This window comes from Helicoverpa zea, chromosome 5 (assembly GCF_022581195.2).
Source record: "Helicoverpa zea isolate HzStark_Cry1AcR chromosome 5, ilHelZeax1.1, whole genome shotgun sequence".
Classification (NCBI taxonomy): domain Eukaryota; kingdom Metazoa; phylum Arthropoda; class Insecta; order Lepidoptera; family Noctuidae; genus Helicoverpa; species Helicoverpa zea.
The window spans coordinates 144,849-161,277 of record NC_061456.1 but is presented as its reverse complement, the minus strand read 5'-3'; the positions used below and the strand labels follow the sequence as shown (position 1 = coordinate 161,277).

Here is a 16,429-nt window from a genome sequence, read left to right as displayed (position 1 = left end):
TTGACGTTTTCAAAGAGCTATCATAGGCCTATTTGAAAAAAAAAAAAAAAAATTGACTTGACTTTTGACTTTGACTATATCTGTAATAGCCTACTCCAGGACCCAGGCTGCGGGATTATTCGAAAGAGTTACCGCGGCCCTGGTACATAAAGGGCCTGCGAAGGAACACGATGGATTTTCATTCAGTGAGTCTGACTCCCTGACCGCTGCTAACCCACAGCGGGAGTGGTCATTTGATGATTCTTGCCATCTATGAAAGAAAAAACGGCTACCCCAGGAAGCTAACATACGTAAAAGTTATGAAGATTTTATGTAATAAAATAATTAAACAGGTAAGCCATTGTAACCACTTACGACTTAAATCAGCTTTAGAACAGTTAAGAATTTATGAGCTACCTCCTCCTCCGCGGATGTTGACTTAAATATGTGCTATAAACGTGCTTAGGAACTACTTGTATTATTCTATTTAGGGTATCTCGTTCGGGTGTGACAATGTTCCGCTGCTAGGAAGCTGTAAATAACCGCTGTACCGCCTATGCGCCGTGATTGATGTCAGCGGCAGCTCCGAGGGCGGCTGTCCGGCTCCGGCAGCGGCGCGGGCACGTCGCGCTGTCAGCGGGCTCGTAAACCTGCGAGGGTGGCGCATGTGGGCGCTAAGCCGCGCCGCCAGCTGCTCGCTGCACAAACACCACACTTGACGAGTGTTTACGTTGCCACTCGCGCTCGGCTTACGAGTACTAATCCCGGCTTACTGAGCTGCTCCGAGATCACGGAGCGGTCGCAGGGCGAGTCGTGTCGCTGTCATCTGCTACAGGTACGGGATTAGCAATATTCGATTTATGTGCTTTTAGGTTTAAGTTCTCAAAGACAAAAACGGATCCCTATTACTTAGATGTAGGTACTGGCAGGAGCTGGATGCGAGAAGCCGAAAATCGATCTCAGTGGCGTGCACTTGGAGAGGCCTATGTCCAGCAGTGGACTGCGATAGGCTGATGATGATGATTACTTAGACTTCGTTGTTCGATTGTCCATCCGTTTGTCGTCAGTATGTGCAGACGCTGTGACTGTACGAAGTTTAGTGTATGTGGACACCCCTCCACTCGATACTCAATTTATACACGATAAAATAAATTTAGATTATTAACGAATTTAGTACCTACTATATATATATATTACCTGAAGTCGGCTGCCAAAGATGAAGACCGATCCGTTATAAACATTTCAGGTAAAGCTGCCCTCAGTTTCCAAACTAGGTACTAGTGACCATACATACGACCATAGTGACTGTAGTACCATACTTTCATACACTTCCGTAGATACCAGGGGCGCGATTCTACTAATTTTACTTAAGCGAAATACGATTCACATCCGACTGAGATCCAATCACGACTCAATTACGACTGAAGCATATGTGGCATTCCGCTATTTTTTATTTTAAATAAACGTTTTATCCGTTTCTGTGATTCAATAATGAATCATATTGTCTGCAAATGATTTACGATTCCAATATGATTGTACAGCAGACTACCCCATAGAGGCATAGACCAAATGGCAGACCAATGACAAACCAATCGAATGTCATTGGAATACGATTGTTCTTATATTAGTAGCAGAATGCTCGCTAAGGTTAAAACTGCTTTGCGGGTTGTTCGAAAGAGATACCGCGGCCCTGGTACATAAAAGGCCTATAACGGAACACGACGGTTTTTAGTCAGTAAGAGTCTGACTCCCTCACCGCTGCTAACCCACAGCGGGAGGGGTCATTTGATACCTAATTTTTGACGTCGTTAAAAAAAATGTTAAAACTGCTATTGCGATTCAATTGTTATTCAATTTTGACATTATTAACATAGCAGAATCGGGCCCCAGTACGGAATGGGTAGTATTTTCAACCCACTTCCCGAAAAGACTTCATGTCAAAGTCAAATCTATGTTTTAATATTATATCATACGATACCGAACACACCCGTGAAACCTGGAACTCTGAAATGTTAATAGAAATCACCGAGGGAATGTGTGTGCGTGCTGTGTCTGTGCACAAGGCGCGTGTGTTTGTACGTAGAGTAGAGTTGGATATATTGTACTGACTGATAAGTTGTATCACCTCTTTCGCGCTTTATTATTTTTCTTTTCTGAAATTAATAAACGATGCACTAGCAGCGCCCTCTACAACTATCCTTTGTGCAATGGCGTCTGGCAAGAAAAATAACAAACGTTTTTGATACCTAATTTTGAATCGAGTACCGAAGGACATTGCTCAGTGAAATGGTAATTTAGAAAGGGAATAAATAATATGAGCACCATAAAATGTTTTGATATCCTTAATTCTGAAACCAAAAAAAATATTTACATCTGAAAATTACAGTACCTAGTATGAGAGTTTACTCGAACTCTTAAACTAATAAGTGATAACCTAACTAACCTATCCAAGTACGGGTGTTCTATGTCTGGAACACGCTTAGCTCGTTTTTAGCTACCTATAATAAATAAACAAGATTCTAAACTATGTCGTATTGGGAAGAAAGTAAAAACGAGATATTATGCTGATACTGAAAACTGGTCTAATCCATATATCCGACTGTCCCCTACGTTGTCGCGCCTGTGTGCGTGTAGGGTAGTCGTGAAATGTGAGCGTGTCGCGCGTGATGAATTTATTCGCGAAATGAAGTGAGAGGGCACCGCGGTGCGCCGCGCGACCTGCCGGTGGGTGAGGGGGCAGGAGGGGAGGGGGCTCGGGTCGGGGGGGGGGCGCCATTGCTGCCTTTACAGTTTCATTAACCGTGAAAATGTAATTTCCCGTATCACTGGCGACCTGCTTTCATCAAATTGCACGCGCAATTCCGTTGTGAAGCGATTAATGTTCTCCTAATTCCAGAGGGGTCACAAGTCGGGGGTGCTATTGTAGTCGGCGTTACGCTCAACGTCGGAAGAACGTCTCAAACTGGCAACTTTTGATCCCCAAACAAGTACTTACGTTCACCTCAGTTAGCAATGCTTACTTAAGTAGACTAAGTCGAAGTAGAGTGACGAGATACATTAGTAACTAAAAGTAAAAGTTGGCTTATCGAGCATTCGTATCTAAGACATTCTGATTACCTGTCGGTACAAGTACTTATGTAACATAAATAGAAACGATTTCATCGCTCATTAATATTAGCTAGGAGTTTTTGTCCGTTAGATATAAATAAGGTGGAGGGCGCACGATCGGTTCAAGGAATCGTGTCGATATCATTAGAGTATGATATTTCTTGCGCGCTGCATCAATACGCCATCATGCCTTATACGCGCATCGTAAGAAACGCAATTATATCGCGCAGATAGCATCGGCGCAGCCTCCGGCCCCGCCCCGGCCGCCGCGCCCCGCGCCTCGTCTCCGGCACTACTCACTACGAGCTGCTCCCTGTCAGGGAACATGCAGCCCGAATATGTGAGCCTCCTGAATCTTAGAGGAGTCCACTCGTGCCCAATGGACGGGCTCATGCTTCGGGCAGAGAATTAGCATTGCCACACAGTGTGACAATGCAGCCAGACATGGACATGATTAACGCTGACAGCGATGCGGATGAGTCTCTTGATACAATTATTTTTATTTCTTTGTTTAGTAATATAAGTTGGCAAGTTGGTACCTATAGGAATATTATGGAGATTAAACATGAAACATTCAGATAATAAATAACTAAAAATAAAATTACAGTTATTTTATCTTTCACCCACATTCAGAGAGAACTTCTTATTTCCCGCATCCGGGTAAAAAGTATCCAAAATGGAATGGAGTGCCAAATACCTAGCTCATTTCGTTTTGTCGGACTGTAACAAATAGCTCATAAAGTTTACACCGAGTCCTTTCATACAGACAACCTTTTTAGGGTTCCGTACCCAAAGAGTAAAATGGGACCCTATTGTTTTCGCTCCTCTGTCCGTCCGTCCGTCCGTCCGTCCGTCTGTCACCAGGCTGTATTGTATCCCATAACCGTGATAGTTAAAGAGTTGAAATTTTCACAGATGAACTATTTATGTTGCCGCTATAACAAAAAAATATAAAATCTAGAATAAAATAAACATTTTGGGGGGCTCCCATACAACAAAATAGATTTTTTTGCTCATTTTATAAATAACTAGCTTCTGCCAGCGGTTTCACCCGCATGCCGTGGGAACTACTTCCCGTACCGGGATAAAAAGTAGCCTATAGCCTTCCTCGATAAATGGGTTATCTAACACTGAAATAAATTTTCAAATCGGACCAGTAGTTCCTGAGATTAGCGCGTTCAAACAAACAAACAAACTCTTCAGCTTTATAATATTAGTATAGATGGTACGGAACTCTTCGTGCGCGAGTCCGACTCGCACTTGACCTGTTTTTTTTTCGGTCATCGGCAAGCCTATATGTCTACGTAACTTATGTAAGCATACATGCAGTTTATTAGTTACAATGAATGTCAAGATATTTATTAGTTACAATGAATGTCAAGATATTTATTAGTTACAATGAATGTCAAGATATCTTTGTAGGTAAGTACATCAACTTAGATTAGACTTAGGTACTTAGTTCTCCTCGATAATTCTTCAATAGGTAGGGTAAGGATGCCAATTATGAGATACCATTTCTATTTTTGACTATAAAAACAAAACTGTTACATTTGAAGCATTCTGAGATATAATTTTAGGTAGCAAATTTAATGTACTTTAAATGTGTCATAGCTATTTAGGGCTAAATACAATATTTTTCTGACTATACTGTAAAAAGTGAAAAATATCAGAAAACAAACCCAAGGCAACTGGTCTCCTATTATGAGATATTAGGGGTTTCTAATATAAGATAGTATCTTATATTAGGTTCCTTAAAATTTTAGGGGGTAAACAAACAAAATGAACAATATTAATGTAATAGTCACATTTTTATTGTTACTTATTAATTAAATATTATAGACAAACATCAGTCTTAATATTTTGGTACTTTAATCATGAAACTATAGACAAGTATCAGTCTTTAAAACAAACAAACAATTCGAGCTTTACTCACTAATCATAATCATTTTTAATACAAATATCAAAAGAAAAGTTATAAAAGTAATAACAAAAATCAAAATCTTCTAAAATGTTGTAAATATTATCATGTCTTACATATCTGAGCATAAAGAACACAAAAAATTATCCGATGCTACTTCTCCACATTCCTCATGAGCCCATTTAAAACAACCTTGACACTTAGCCCATTTTTCTCCTCTTGTATCTTGTGAAGTTTCCGCTGCAGTAGGGACATTCAACATGATACTCATCCCCACTGCTATCCGCGAGCTCAGACATGTCATCGTCTTCGGAACTGAAACTAACTTCTGCAACTCTTTTCTTTTTCAAAGCTTTTTTAGCTCTTAAGTAACCCATTTCGTTTCTTCGAACTGCATTCACAGTTTGTATCATGGCATTATGGTCCCATGTCTTCCTTTTGATGGGAGGCATCTAAAACAATACTTATAATAATTGCTCTTTTTGAGTACCACAATATGAGATATCTCATTTTAGGAACCCCAGCATATCTCATATTAGGAATGTAACAATTTTACAAAGTGGATGCCTTTTTTTTGTTTCAAAAAGAAAACACAATGAAATTGCATTTACATCTTAAAATGGATCATATAAGTTACAAACCAAATATATATTAAGAGCTTTTAACGTAATAGTAAAGTTGTTACATACCTTGTAAACATTTGACGAAAAATATTTTGTTTTACGAAAATGTAATAACTACACGCACACGTACTTCTATCGCCGGTGGCCGGCACGCACTGGCAGACGTTTAGCGGTGTTGCTGTGATGATCGCGTGACACTAGCGCCAAATGACTGACGTGAATAGTTTGACTAATACCCATAGATATAATATTACTAAACAAGATTGCGCACGCTCAAAATATATATTTACGAAAATGAACTCTATTCTAACGCAATAAGGTACCAAATTGGTTGCATAATACACAGAGGCAAATCCGAGCCGAGAGGGATAGTTCGAACGGAGGCTGTTTGTCTCTTTCTAACACCTTGCCAGCATAAAAAAATGTTGTGATCAAAAGTTTTGTCTTCCCAAAAACAATTGAATCACTTATATTTTTATCTTATTTTAACAATTGTAAGTCAACAAATTAATAAAAATCGCATTAATTTATTCGTATTTATTATTAAAACATAAACAACATAAATTTTTATTTTGCTTTTTTTTATTTTCTAGCGGTAACCCTGAACATTCTTGGCGCGTAATCAGCATTTAAAATGTTGTTTATATTTTTTTTGTATTAAATCAATTTAAACTATTAAAATGGTGAAAAAGTGTTGCGTTTCTACTTGCAAAAGTGAATCCTATGGTGGTTGCAATATATCGTTCCACAGGTTAGCTAATAATAACATTTTCGTAAACCAAACAACTAGGGTGCCCATGAATTCTTGTAACGAGTCAAAATATGGGTGATGGATTTTAAAACTGTTGTACTATTGTTATAGCTTCCCAAAAAATGAAGAAAGGCGACATAAATGGCTCAGCAGTCTATATATGAAGTAGAAATACAAAAAAACAGTCTTCACTTCGAATATTCCTGCTTTTATACTGCTAATTTCCGCTAATTATTAAAAGCCTTTATTAGTATCTTAAGGTCACAAACTGCGTAAGTTAAAACTTCAATACTAATCTGTGTTTAATAATCTTAGCAAATTCGGATTTGTCTCACATAGCCTAATCTCATAGTCACCCTATTAGAAAGGGACAGACAGCCTCCGTACTAACTGTTTCACTCGGCTCGTTTTTTGGGTTTATATGCGCAGTCCTGTTTACTAATATTATGTCTATGCTAATACCTTGCTATCTCATATTAAGCGCCTATCTCATAATAGGCATCTTTACCCTACCTATTCAATTTTGCATAATGATGGATCTGAGCACAAATACCTAAATGTACATATTAGGTATAGCCAAGCCTAAGCAATCCTTGACAGACTGCTTTTTTTAATAATTTTCTTCCGTCGTTATCAAAACCGAAGACTGGGGCCTAAGGTTAGATGCTAATGCTCGAGGAATTTGTTATAATTGACCTACGTAGTGCTAGATATGTGAACTCTGCGATTGATTATGTTTATCAGCAAGTGAGTGCGGAGAGCGAGGTGGGCGTGAGCGGGCTCGGCGCGGCCGCAATTACCGGCTAAACGCGTGAAATGTGCGGCGTGCCGCGCCCGCATAAATAAACGATAGTGGCCAAGTGAGACAAAGCCGATGGCCCGATAGCGAACAAAGCGCGCCTCGTTTTGGTCGCGTTGGTGCGCGACGTGTTAATTCCGCGCGGCGGCGATACCATCGCGCGGCGGCGACACAGATATATTATCGCTGTGACAATTATTCCGATAACGCACCTCCCCCCCCCTCGCGCCTCCGAAGCCCAACGCTCCTGGGTCTTAGCATACGCCTACCAATTACACACAGGTGATAAACATTCAAGTCTAATACTTAGGCACCTACTGAGTTTAAGTACCTACAGCAGAATTGTTTCAAACACGCGCCGCGCCATATCGCGCTACAGCCGAGCGCCAGGCATCAGGTCACCGCAAGCACTCACCTTCTAGAATTTGATTGATTTAATCGCTTATTATTGTATATACCTAGTAGCTATTGTATAGTATGTATCGAATGCGCCAGCCATCCCATCGTGACATTTGGTAATACCTACGATGCAGCTGTGAGTACTTACGTGTACACTGCACATATAAATACCCCACATAAGTGCAGCACTCCACTTGAAGTAATGTCATAAGACTTGTGAATTTGGCAGTGGGACAGTGTTCGCTGCGAGTAGCGCGCGCCACAGTGACGTGACGTGCCTGTGACGCGTGACGCGATGGACGCGCAAATACCAGGCGTGCTTGTCGGCGTCCGGCCGCGCTCCTGCCGCAAGCATTTTGTTATTGATTCCTGCCGGTGAGGACTCATTACCTACATAATGCATTCGAAATAGAAAACGAGCGTCACCAGTCGGTCACAGCTGCGAGGCACACTAGTAATTAGCTAATGGGTGTCGGACTATAAAATTCATTAAGCGAACATGTCATCTAATTAACGTGAAGCTGTTGTGTGCGGAGGTGTCGGCGCGAGTGTAACACGAGAGCGGCACAAAAAGCGCGGCGGCACAAACAAACCGTTAGCGTCGCCGCGCATGTGCGCCGCAGCCGCGCCGCGCCGTGCCGCCTCATCGCCGCGAGCACTATCATCTTCCGCCTACTAATGTGTCTCAACTACGACTACGCACTGCCACACCTACACGTCTCATGTCAGTATTTATATTAAACGAAATCAATGTTCCAGTGTTGCCCTCGATTTTTGTAGGAATCAGATCAAACCCTGACCTGTCAACAATAGCATATATGGGGAGAAGAAATTGCCAAATCGGTCGACGGGACTTCGAGAATTGCAGTACGAATTAAAAATCTCCACCTTTTTATAGTCCGTTGAAAATTGGCAGTTGGTCATAACCTAATCACAATTTACATTTATATTAAATCGGCTCTTGAACACAAGGAAAACTGAAAAAAGGAAGGGCTTGACGCTTTTTTTATAGTAGATCTACAACACAAAAACCGCAAACTACGAATCTTCTAGTTTTTGGCGTCTTAAATGATTAGTTGTAATTAAAGGTTGCTTAGTGACTCGAGTACAACCATTCAAGGGCTTAATTCTGTTAATTTACTCAAGCGACATACGATTGATATCCAACTTAGATTCAATCAAAAATGTATATAAACGTTATTATTATCCGTTTCTGTGATTCAATTATGAATCACATTGTGTGCAAATGGTTTACGATTATCTATTATTTATTATATATACTTACGATACATGCGATGGCAACAATGGCAAGCCAATGAAATGTCATTAGAATACGAGTGGCTTATGCCTATTAGTAGCAGAATGCCCGCTAAGGTTAAAACAGCTATTGAGATTGAATTGTTATTCAATTGTCACATTATTATCAATATCCGTAAATTCATACGGATATTTTAAAATATCAGATATGTGATGCCACAGGAAACACTCAAAAGGGTCTATGTTGCGCTCACTCAATCAGTTATTGCATACTGTTTGCCAGTGTGGGGAGGGGCCACTAAAACTAAACTCCTTGAGTTAGAAACAGCCCAAAGGTCACTTCTGAAAGTAATACTCTGTAATCCATATAGATGTGACCACTGATGTGTGATCGCGTTATTTCTAGGCTGATATTATAAGCGAGGACTTCTAATTGGCTCTCTGTCGACTATGACTTCCTTCTATTGTCTAGTTTTTGTTTAGCTGTAAGTTCTCCATAGTGTACTAAATAAATAAATAAAAAACCATATAGACATCCCACAATCGAGCTTCACCGTCACACTACCTGTCAATTAGATTAGAATTAGGTACCTTATATTTGAAAAAATAAATTGAGGTAAAAAAATCTTTAAAAACAAGCTTTTATTTAAATGCGCTAAAAATAAAAAAATAAACTTTTACTGTAACTTTACTGATTTATGTTTTAAAAGCTTGTCGCGACATTTAAGTACTCGTATTTACTTTCTTAGTAAAATCGCGACAAGCTTTTAAAACATAAATCAGTAAAGTTACAGTAAAAGTTTATTTTTTTATTTTTAGCGCATTTAAATAAAAGCTTGTTTTTAAAGATTTTTTTACCTCAATTTATTTTATAGTTTTTAGTTTTGATTTGGTAAAGTGCACTTTATTCTACTTGCCTGTCATGGGATACCCATAGGTATGGATGGGATTGAAAAAAATAGCTTATTCACCATTTTGTAGCGGCGGCTATCTTGGATTTTTATTTCGTAAAGTGCAATGTGTTCTACTAGTCAATCCCTTTCATTTGATACCCATATTGTATAGGTACTTTGAAAATAACTAGTCCGCCATCTTGTATATTTAGCCATGTTGGATTTAGGATGACGTCACATAGCTTAACATGCATTGTCATCCAAACTAAACATGTATGCAAAATTGCAGCTCAATCGGTTGAGGGCAAGTGCCTTAAAATTGAGTTGTAAAATTCCACACGAACACACATAGTTACATACATACATACATTGCAAGTTAAATAAAAGCTTGTAAATATCTATTCCACCTATTCGAGAGTCGAGATGGACCGGACAAAAGAAGAAGGGATGCAGCGGCTTACTCCCCAAGGGTCAGAACCACCTTCGCCCAGCGCCAGTATGCAACCCAATCGGCCTACATCTACAATAAAATTAACACTAAGTTACGGTTCCACAATGTGCCTTCATTCGTGATTAAAAACTTATTAACTGAGTGGCTAAAAACACCAACCTACCCTCGTAGACTGAGACTGAGCTTATTTTGAATAGACTTCAGTCAGCTATTTTTATTATACATACATTTAATGAAGACACGCACACACACTATACATACCATAATAGGCAAACACACTTACGCATGTACACACATACACACACACACACACGATCACTTTAAACACAAAGCTGCTACTCAAAAACTAAGACTAAGATTTTAGTTTTTTTTGCCTAATATTTTTACTTTTATTTTGTCTACATTTATTTTTAAATCTTCCATTGTAAAACCTAGTCTCAATTTTGCTACATAAGGGAAAGAGCGAGATAGCCCCAACACAAGTACCTATTATTAATTACTTAGGTACTGGGGTTGTCTCATTTATAAAATTGTTCTGAATGTTTTGAGACAAATTAACTTTTTTTCATTAAATAAGCAGAATGAAGCCCCAGCACATTCGAGGACAGGATCATGCTTAGAGTCCGCACAGTGAAGTGAACACATCCGGCAGTGAGCTCGTGCGGCAGGTGGCGCGTCACTCCGCGCCGCCGCCGATGCCGTCTGTTTGCCAACAGGAGCATGATGCTGCTGGCAGACTGTACGCCGCATTCCCGGTACAATCGTCGCACACCTTACGCTATTTCCTAAACAATTCGCTCATTTTAACGCAAGCATAGGGGTTGAAGTGAACAAATATATAAAAGAGCGAAGAAATTTAAGCGAACAATTAATTAAGATAACAAATCTTCTTTCGGTGCAATGCGGGCATTACACCGAATATACAAACGAGTCACTATAGTGCACTTGCGGTAAAAATAGCTACCTGTGAGTAAATAATATCTAGACACAATAGAAGTGAGGAGTTGGCGGCGTGAGACTTGTCTGCAGCAGTGAGGCGCCACGCTTTGTTCGGTGCCGGCTGCTCATTAGTTGATGATGATGATGTCCTCCTAGCCGATTATCGGCTACGGCGGCTGTTCTCATGTAAGGAGATTAGCCAACTACGCAGGACATATTATAGTGCACGAGCATTTGCGCAGACACAGGTGCACTCACTATTCCTTAACTCTCATAGCCCGATGGGACGGTAATCCGACACGACCGGAGAGAGATCAGGCGCAGGACCGACATTTACGTGCTCTCCGATGCACGGGTGTATCAATCACCAGCTTCCAGGCTCCGGGCTGCTTTGTGAAAGTCTTCTAAAACCCACAAAGCGATTTCGGCCCGACTCGGGAATCGAACCCGAGACCTCGTGCTTAGCAGCCGCACTTGCGACAGCTAGACCAACGAGGCAGATTATTTCGAGGCTCATTAGTTAGTGATACATTGTCATAACTCCTCGTTTATAACTGAGCTAACAGCGAATTGTCTCATCTGTAATTCAATAGGCAGATTCCGGGCCTCGTTACCACTGTCTAATGGTAATTCGTTTAATTTATTTGTATCGCTTGATCGACCAAACGTGGGGGCGCTTGTAAAAATGTCTTCAGTTAATGGCAGTGGCTCGTCGGGACACATAATTGTTTGGAGCACAATCAGTATTCCCTGGCGAGCACTCGTTTATCGCTCAATACTTAGCGGATTCGCCGCAAAATGTGTCGTGCATACTAAGAGCAGCGAGGGAGCGGCCCGGCTGCCGGGGGCCAAGCGCGGATCCAGCCCTCAAAAAAGGTTGTGGTCACAGCTACTAGAAAATCGGCTAAGTACCTACAAATCGGAGCATGAACATGCTCATTAACAATCATGCAAGTCGTTTATGAACTTTTGAATTCAACTATTTTCTTTTTTCTGAGCATCAGGACTTTGGCATTAGGAATGAAAATAAACTTAGGAGGAAGTCGGTCCCGATTTAAAAAATATACCGGGAGCAATTATTGCTAAAGCATCCCTATGTATGGAAAGATTGTGAGTAGTATTTTTTTTGCGCGAGCGTAGCAAGCCGGAAAATTTGTAGATTTTGTTGTAGGTACCAAGTTATAAAACCAAAAGCGAAGACGCAGAATATAAGCGTATAAAGTTTTTGAGTTCTGTGCCACAAATTACCTAAAGAAATTATAAAAAAATACTGTGTAATTAAGAAGCTGTGAGCGTAGCGAGCGCAAAATTTTGGAATCTTGGAACACGAAATCACTCAAACAATTGAAAAAAGTAACTTCCGAGGGAAAAAACCGCGAGCGTAGCGAGCGCGAAATTTTTTTTGAGTTTTGGAACAAAACAGTACCAAAACAACTAAAAAATTTAAAATTGTGCCTATTGTAAATAATAATAATTGTATGGTAATAGACAGCTGTGTTGCTGGGAAGTTTGTTCTTCACCGCTTCTTCTTAACCAGAAAGTGCTGAAAGAGGGCGTTATGGGGGTGCTATCCTCTTCTACTTTTAAATTTTAACTTAAACGAACGTTTTCTACATTGGACTCAAATCACCGCAAAGTGAAGAAGCCGCGAATTTTTTGAGTTTTGGGACACAAAAGTACCTCAAAAACTAAAGCTGTTAGAAAAAAAATATGGTGACCTCGAATTAGTAAACAGCAGTCAGAAAATTAAATGCAACAAAAAAAGTCTTATTTTGTTCCCTTGTGTTATGATCAGCCTATCGATTTCAAAAGACCGTAAAAGTGTGAGGTCACAAGTCTAATAAGGGTGTGGGCATGCCCATCGTGCCCACAACGGTGGATCCGCCCTTGCCGGGGGCTCCGCGGCCGGGGCCCGCCAGGCCGCATCGGGTCGCGCTGCAAGCTATGACTGATGGCAAGCGCACTGCTCGAGATAAACTCCTCACCGAGGAGCGCGCGAACGACACTAATTATAATATTTATGACGCCATTAACGATCCATTAGCATAAATTAAGTGTCGCGACAAATTTCACGGTGTCGCGAGACGCGCCGGAGTTTTATTTTAGTGCACGATGTTTAGTTAGGTGAGCATTCGCCGTGAAACCAAGGAATGCGCATAATGTGTCCAAAAGCGTCCGCGGCGTACTATTAGTACGACAGCGCGTTATTTGTGATCGGCAGCGCTTATTGTCTCGAGGTGACAATGCTCGTCTATTTCAGCGGCGTAATGTGTCGCGTGTTTACAAACATCGCCCGCACCTAATGGTGCTATTTCCGTGTGTCGCCGCACCGCACCGCACCGCGCAGCGTCGTGCCGTCCCGAGCCGCGCCGAGCGCTCGCGACGTCGCACTCAAATCCCGGATTGATTAACAGACGTTTTACGAGCGCGCTCCAAAATAACACTAACAGAATGCTTCAACACAATGGATCCGATTTAGAAACACATTAAGCGACATGAGATCAAAACACTCCACACGCAGACATCACTATTTATTTACGTTTAAAGTGTCCGACGCGACGTTTACGTTAAAAGATAATTAATTAAAACATTGTGTTAGCATATCATTGTGTGGCTTCAGGAAGAGTAGGTACCGGCCAACTTGTACAAGCTTCAATGTAGAGAACAGCTAACACACTCGTGTAGGTACGACATGTGTACACTTACTGCATGTTACCGTTCTATTAAGTATCACGTATAACGTAATGTGTGTCGCTGATTCGTGAACACTACATGGAGCAAGGTGGCCACTAAACTCTCAGTTATTTGAAACCACCACCCTTACCTTTGAAAAAATATCCGCGGACAGGAGTAGGTCGCTGCTCTAGCTAGTAGAATCATCTTAATTGGATACTATCTCAAGAGAAGCCACTAAATACTTTCCTAGACGGCGTACATCATGTGCTTACAGGGAGACCACGCCGTATGCAGGGAGGCGTTTGTGATTCTGCTGTATAATTTACATCAGACAGCAACTCGTTGAGTAGCCTTGCATCAACAAACACCACCGTGTCTTCATTTATAACTGCGACTCAATTCTGCTAATTTAATAAGTGTCAATTGGGTATCAATTGAATCTTAATTATAGTTTTATCGGGAATTCTGCTGTATTACACCATTCGTTTTCCAATGGCACTCCATTGGCCTGTACCTATGTGATATGTCTACAGGGTAGTGTGCCTTACAATCGTAAATCAATTGCAGACAAAATGAATCATTATTGCATCACAGAAAAATTGTTTTGTTTTAATTTAAAACGTTTATTTAAAACACACATTGCCGAATGCCAAATATGCTTCAATCGTAATTATGTCGTAATTGAATCTAGGTCGTCGAATCAATCGTGTGTCGCTTAAGTACCTTAAATTAGAAGTATTGAGCCCCAGGAGATTTGAAACTGGAGATTTCAAAGTGGCTCCGTTCTACCATCATGTTTAGTGAACTAAACTAACAGAATGTACAATTGAGAACACATAGTTCGGTCAAATTAGATCAAAAATATTAGTGTGAACACATTAATACATTAATTCACAACAAGCTGAAAATTGGTGAGATCGTTTAGAATATAATAATAAATAATATCTTCGGTAAAATTGTAGATTATAAAATGATCTATGAATTAATATAATACTTTTTTTCCTACGAGCAAACTGTGTCGGAGATATAACGGTTGAAAAAAGTTAAAGATGAATATCTAGTACCTACACAGTGACTGGAAGTGGTAGTAAGAATTGTTTTTAGGTGCAGCGAGGGTGTCAGTGCTCTGCTGCGCAAGACATACTTCATTACTGAGTTGGCGCCGACACCTGAGCGTGCTCTCTGAGATAGCGTGGAGACAGTAGGCGCCGTCGAAACGTTACTACATGTTACCAAGCATACGTCTACAATAAATGTTCTCTCACTCTGTTCTCTACTACGCCGCTGCTACGCCATATTTACGAAGATGAAGTTCACTCGTGAGGTCATGCTACGCGCGCTACGTCTACGGCGTAGCACTCGCGTAGTAACGCCTACGTAGTAATCTCATTACGTGATAAGTATAACTTGATAACTTTTTACAAAACCGACCTTAAAGGCTCCGTAATTACTGAACCGATTTGAAAAACTGTTCCACTGTTGGAAAGCTACACTAGTCCTGAGTTTCAAAGTCTTTCACATACCAACCGGACCAGCACACAACACCATGTAGTTTCATGTAACTATTCTGTATAGGTACTACTTTGAAACTTGGAAAGCAAACATATCTGAGCTGAAAAACATTAAAAAAAACCGGCCAAGTGCGAGTCGGAATCGCGCACGAAGGGTTCCGTACCATTATTTAAAATGAGCAAAAAAACACAGTTTTTTGTATGGGACCCAAAGTATTTATTTTATTTTAGTTTTCAGTATTTGTTGTTATAGCGGCAACTCTCTGACTATCACGGTTCATGGGACACAGCTTGGTGCGAAAACAATAGGGTCCCGTTTTACCCTTTGGGTACGGAACCCTAAAAATGAATTTTAAGTGTTCAACAAAACATTAGAGGATCAAAATCTAGGCAGGACAGGAGCAGGGCATTAGCTGGGCAGGAGCAGGGCAAGAGGTAGAGCAATAAAACAAATGAGTGAAACAATCACAGTAGATAATGGAATTTATTGTTGAAGTAGTTTTGTGTATATATTGTATGTATGCGGAGGCGGCACTCGTCCCGCGTCTGTACAGCGTGCACTACGGTACATTATCTACAATGTCTGCTGCAATGTAACTATTCGCTATTTACTCTAGACCTACCTAATTATGTACAATATGTGATTACAGCTAGATACTCCTAGTACGTACAATAACATTATGGTCGCTCGCAGCACTACGCCTAGCGCGCCGCCGACACATCGCGCGGAATGTTTGCTAGTGGCGAGAGAGCCGCTCGACCTCACACAGTGTGCTAACTAACGTCCAGTAGGAAGCATCACACGACACCGACACCGATCATTCCCTGTCGCACACGTACGAGTGAGCGCACTGAACGCGATCCAATGTTCGTTCCAGTGGCGAGGCGCAGCGCGCGGTCAGCAGGGCGGTGGCGGCGCGCGGGGGGCGCCGGCTCTCTCAGAACCAGTACAGGTCCTTGGAAGTGTCCTGCACCTGCGCCTCCAGACCTGCACACACAATACGCGGTCACTGTCTGCCCCACACCACACTGTTCTAACGAGCATGTTGACAGTGTGTTCAATTACATTAGGTAAACATGCATTTGTGAAACATTGAACACTACAAATCAGTAAAAACAACAAAC

At 41.0% G+C, this 16,429-nt stretch overlaps 1 protein-coding gene across 1 annotated transcript in view; it reads right to left on the bottom strand.

Moving 5' to 3' along the window:
- Positions 1 to 15,761: 15,761 nt before the first annotated feature.
- LOC124630604 (protein vestigial) overlaps positions 15,762 to 16,429 on the bottom strand; it is a 38,140-nt gene continuing 37,472 nt past the window's right edge. Inside the window, exon 6 of the mRNA XM_047164567.1 lies at positions 15,762 to 16,292. Coding sequence (XP_047020523.1) covers positions 16,243 to 16,292 — 50 coding nt within the window. The 3' untranslated portion in view covers positions 15,762 to 16,242. The remainder of the gene's footprint in view (positions 16,293 to 16,429) is intronic.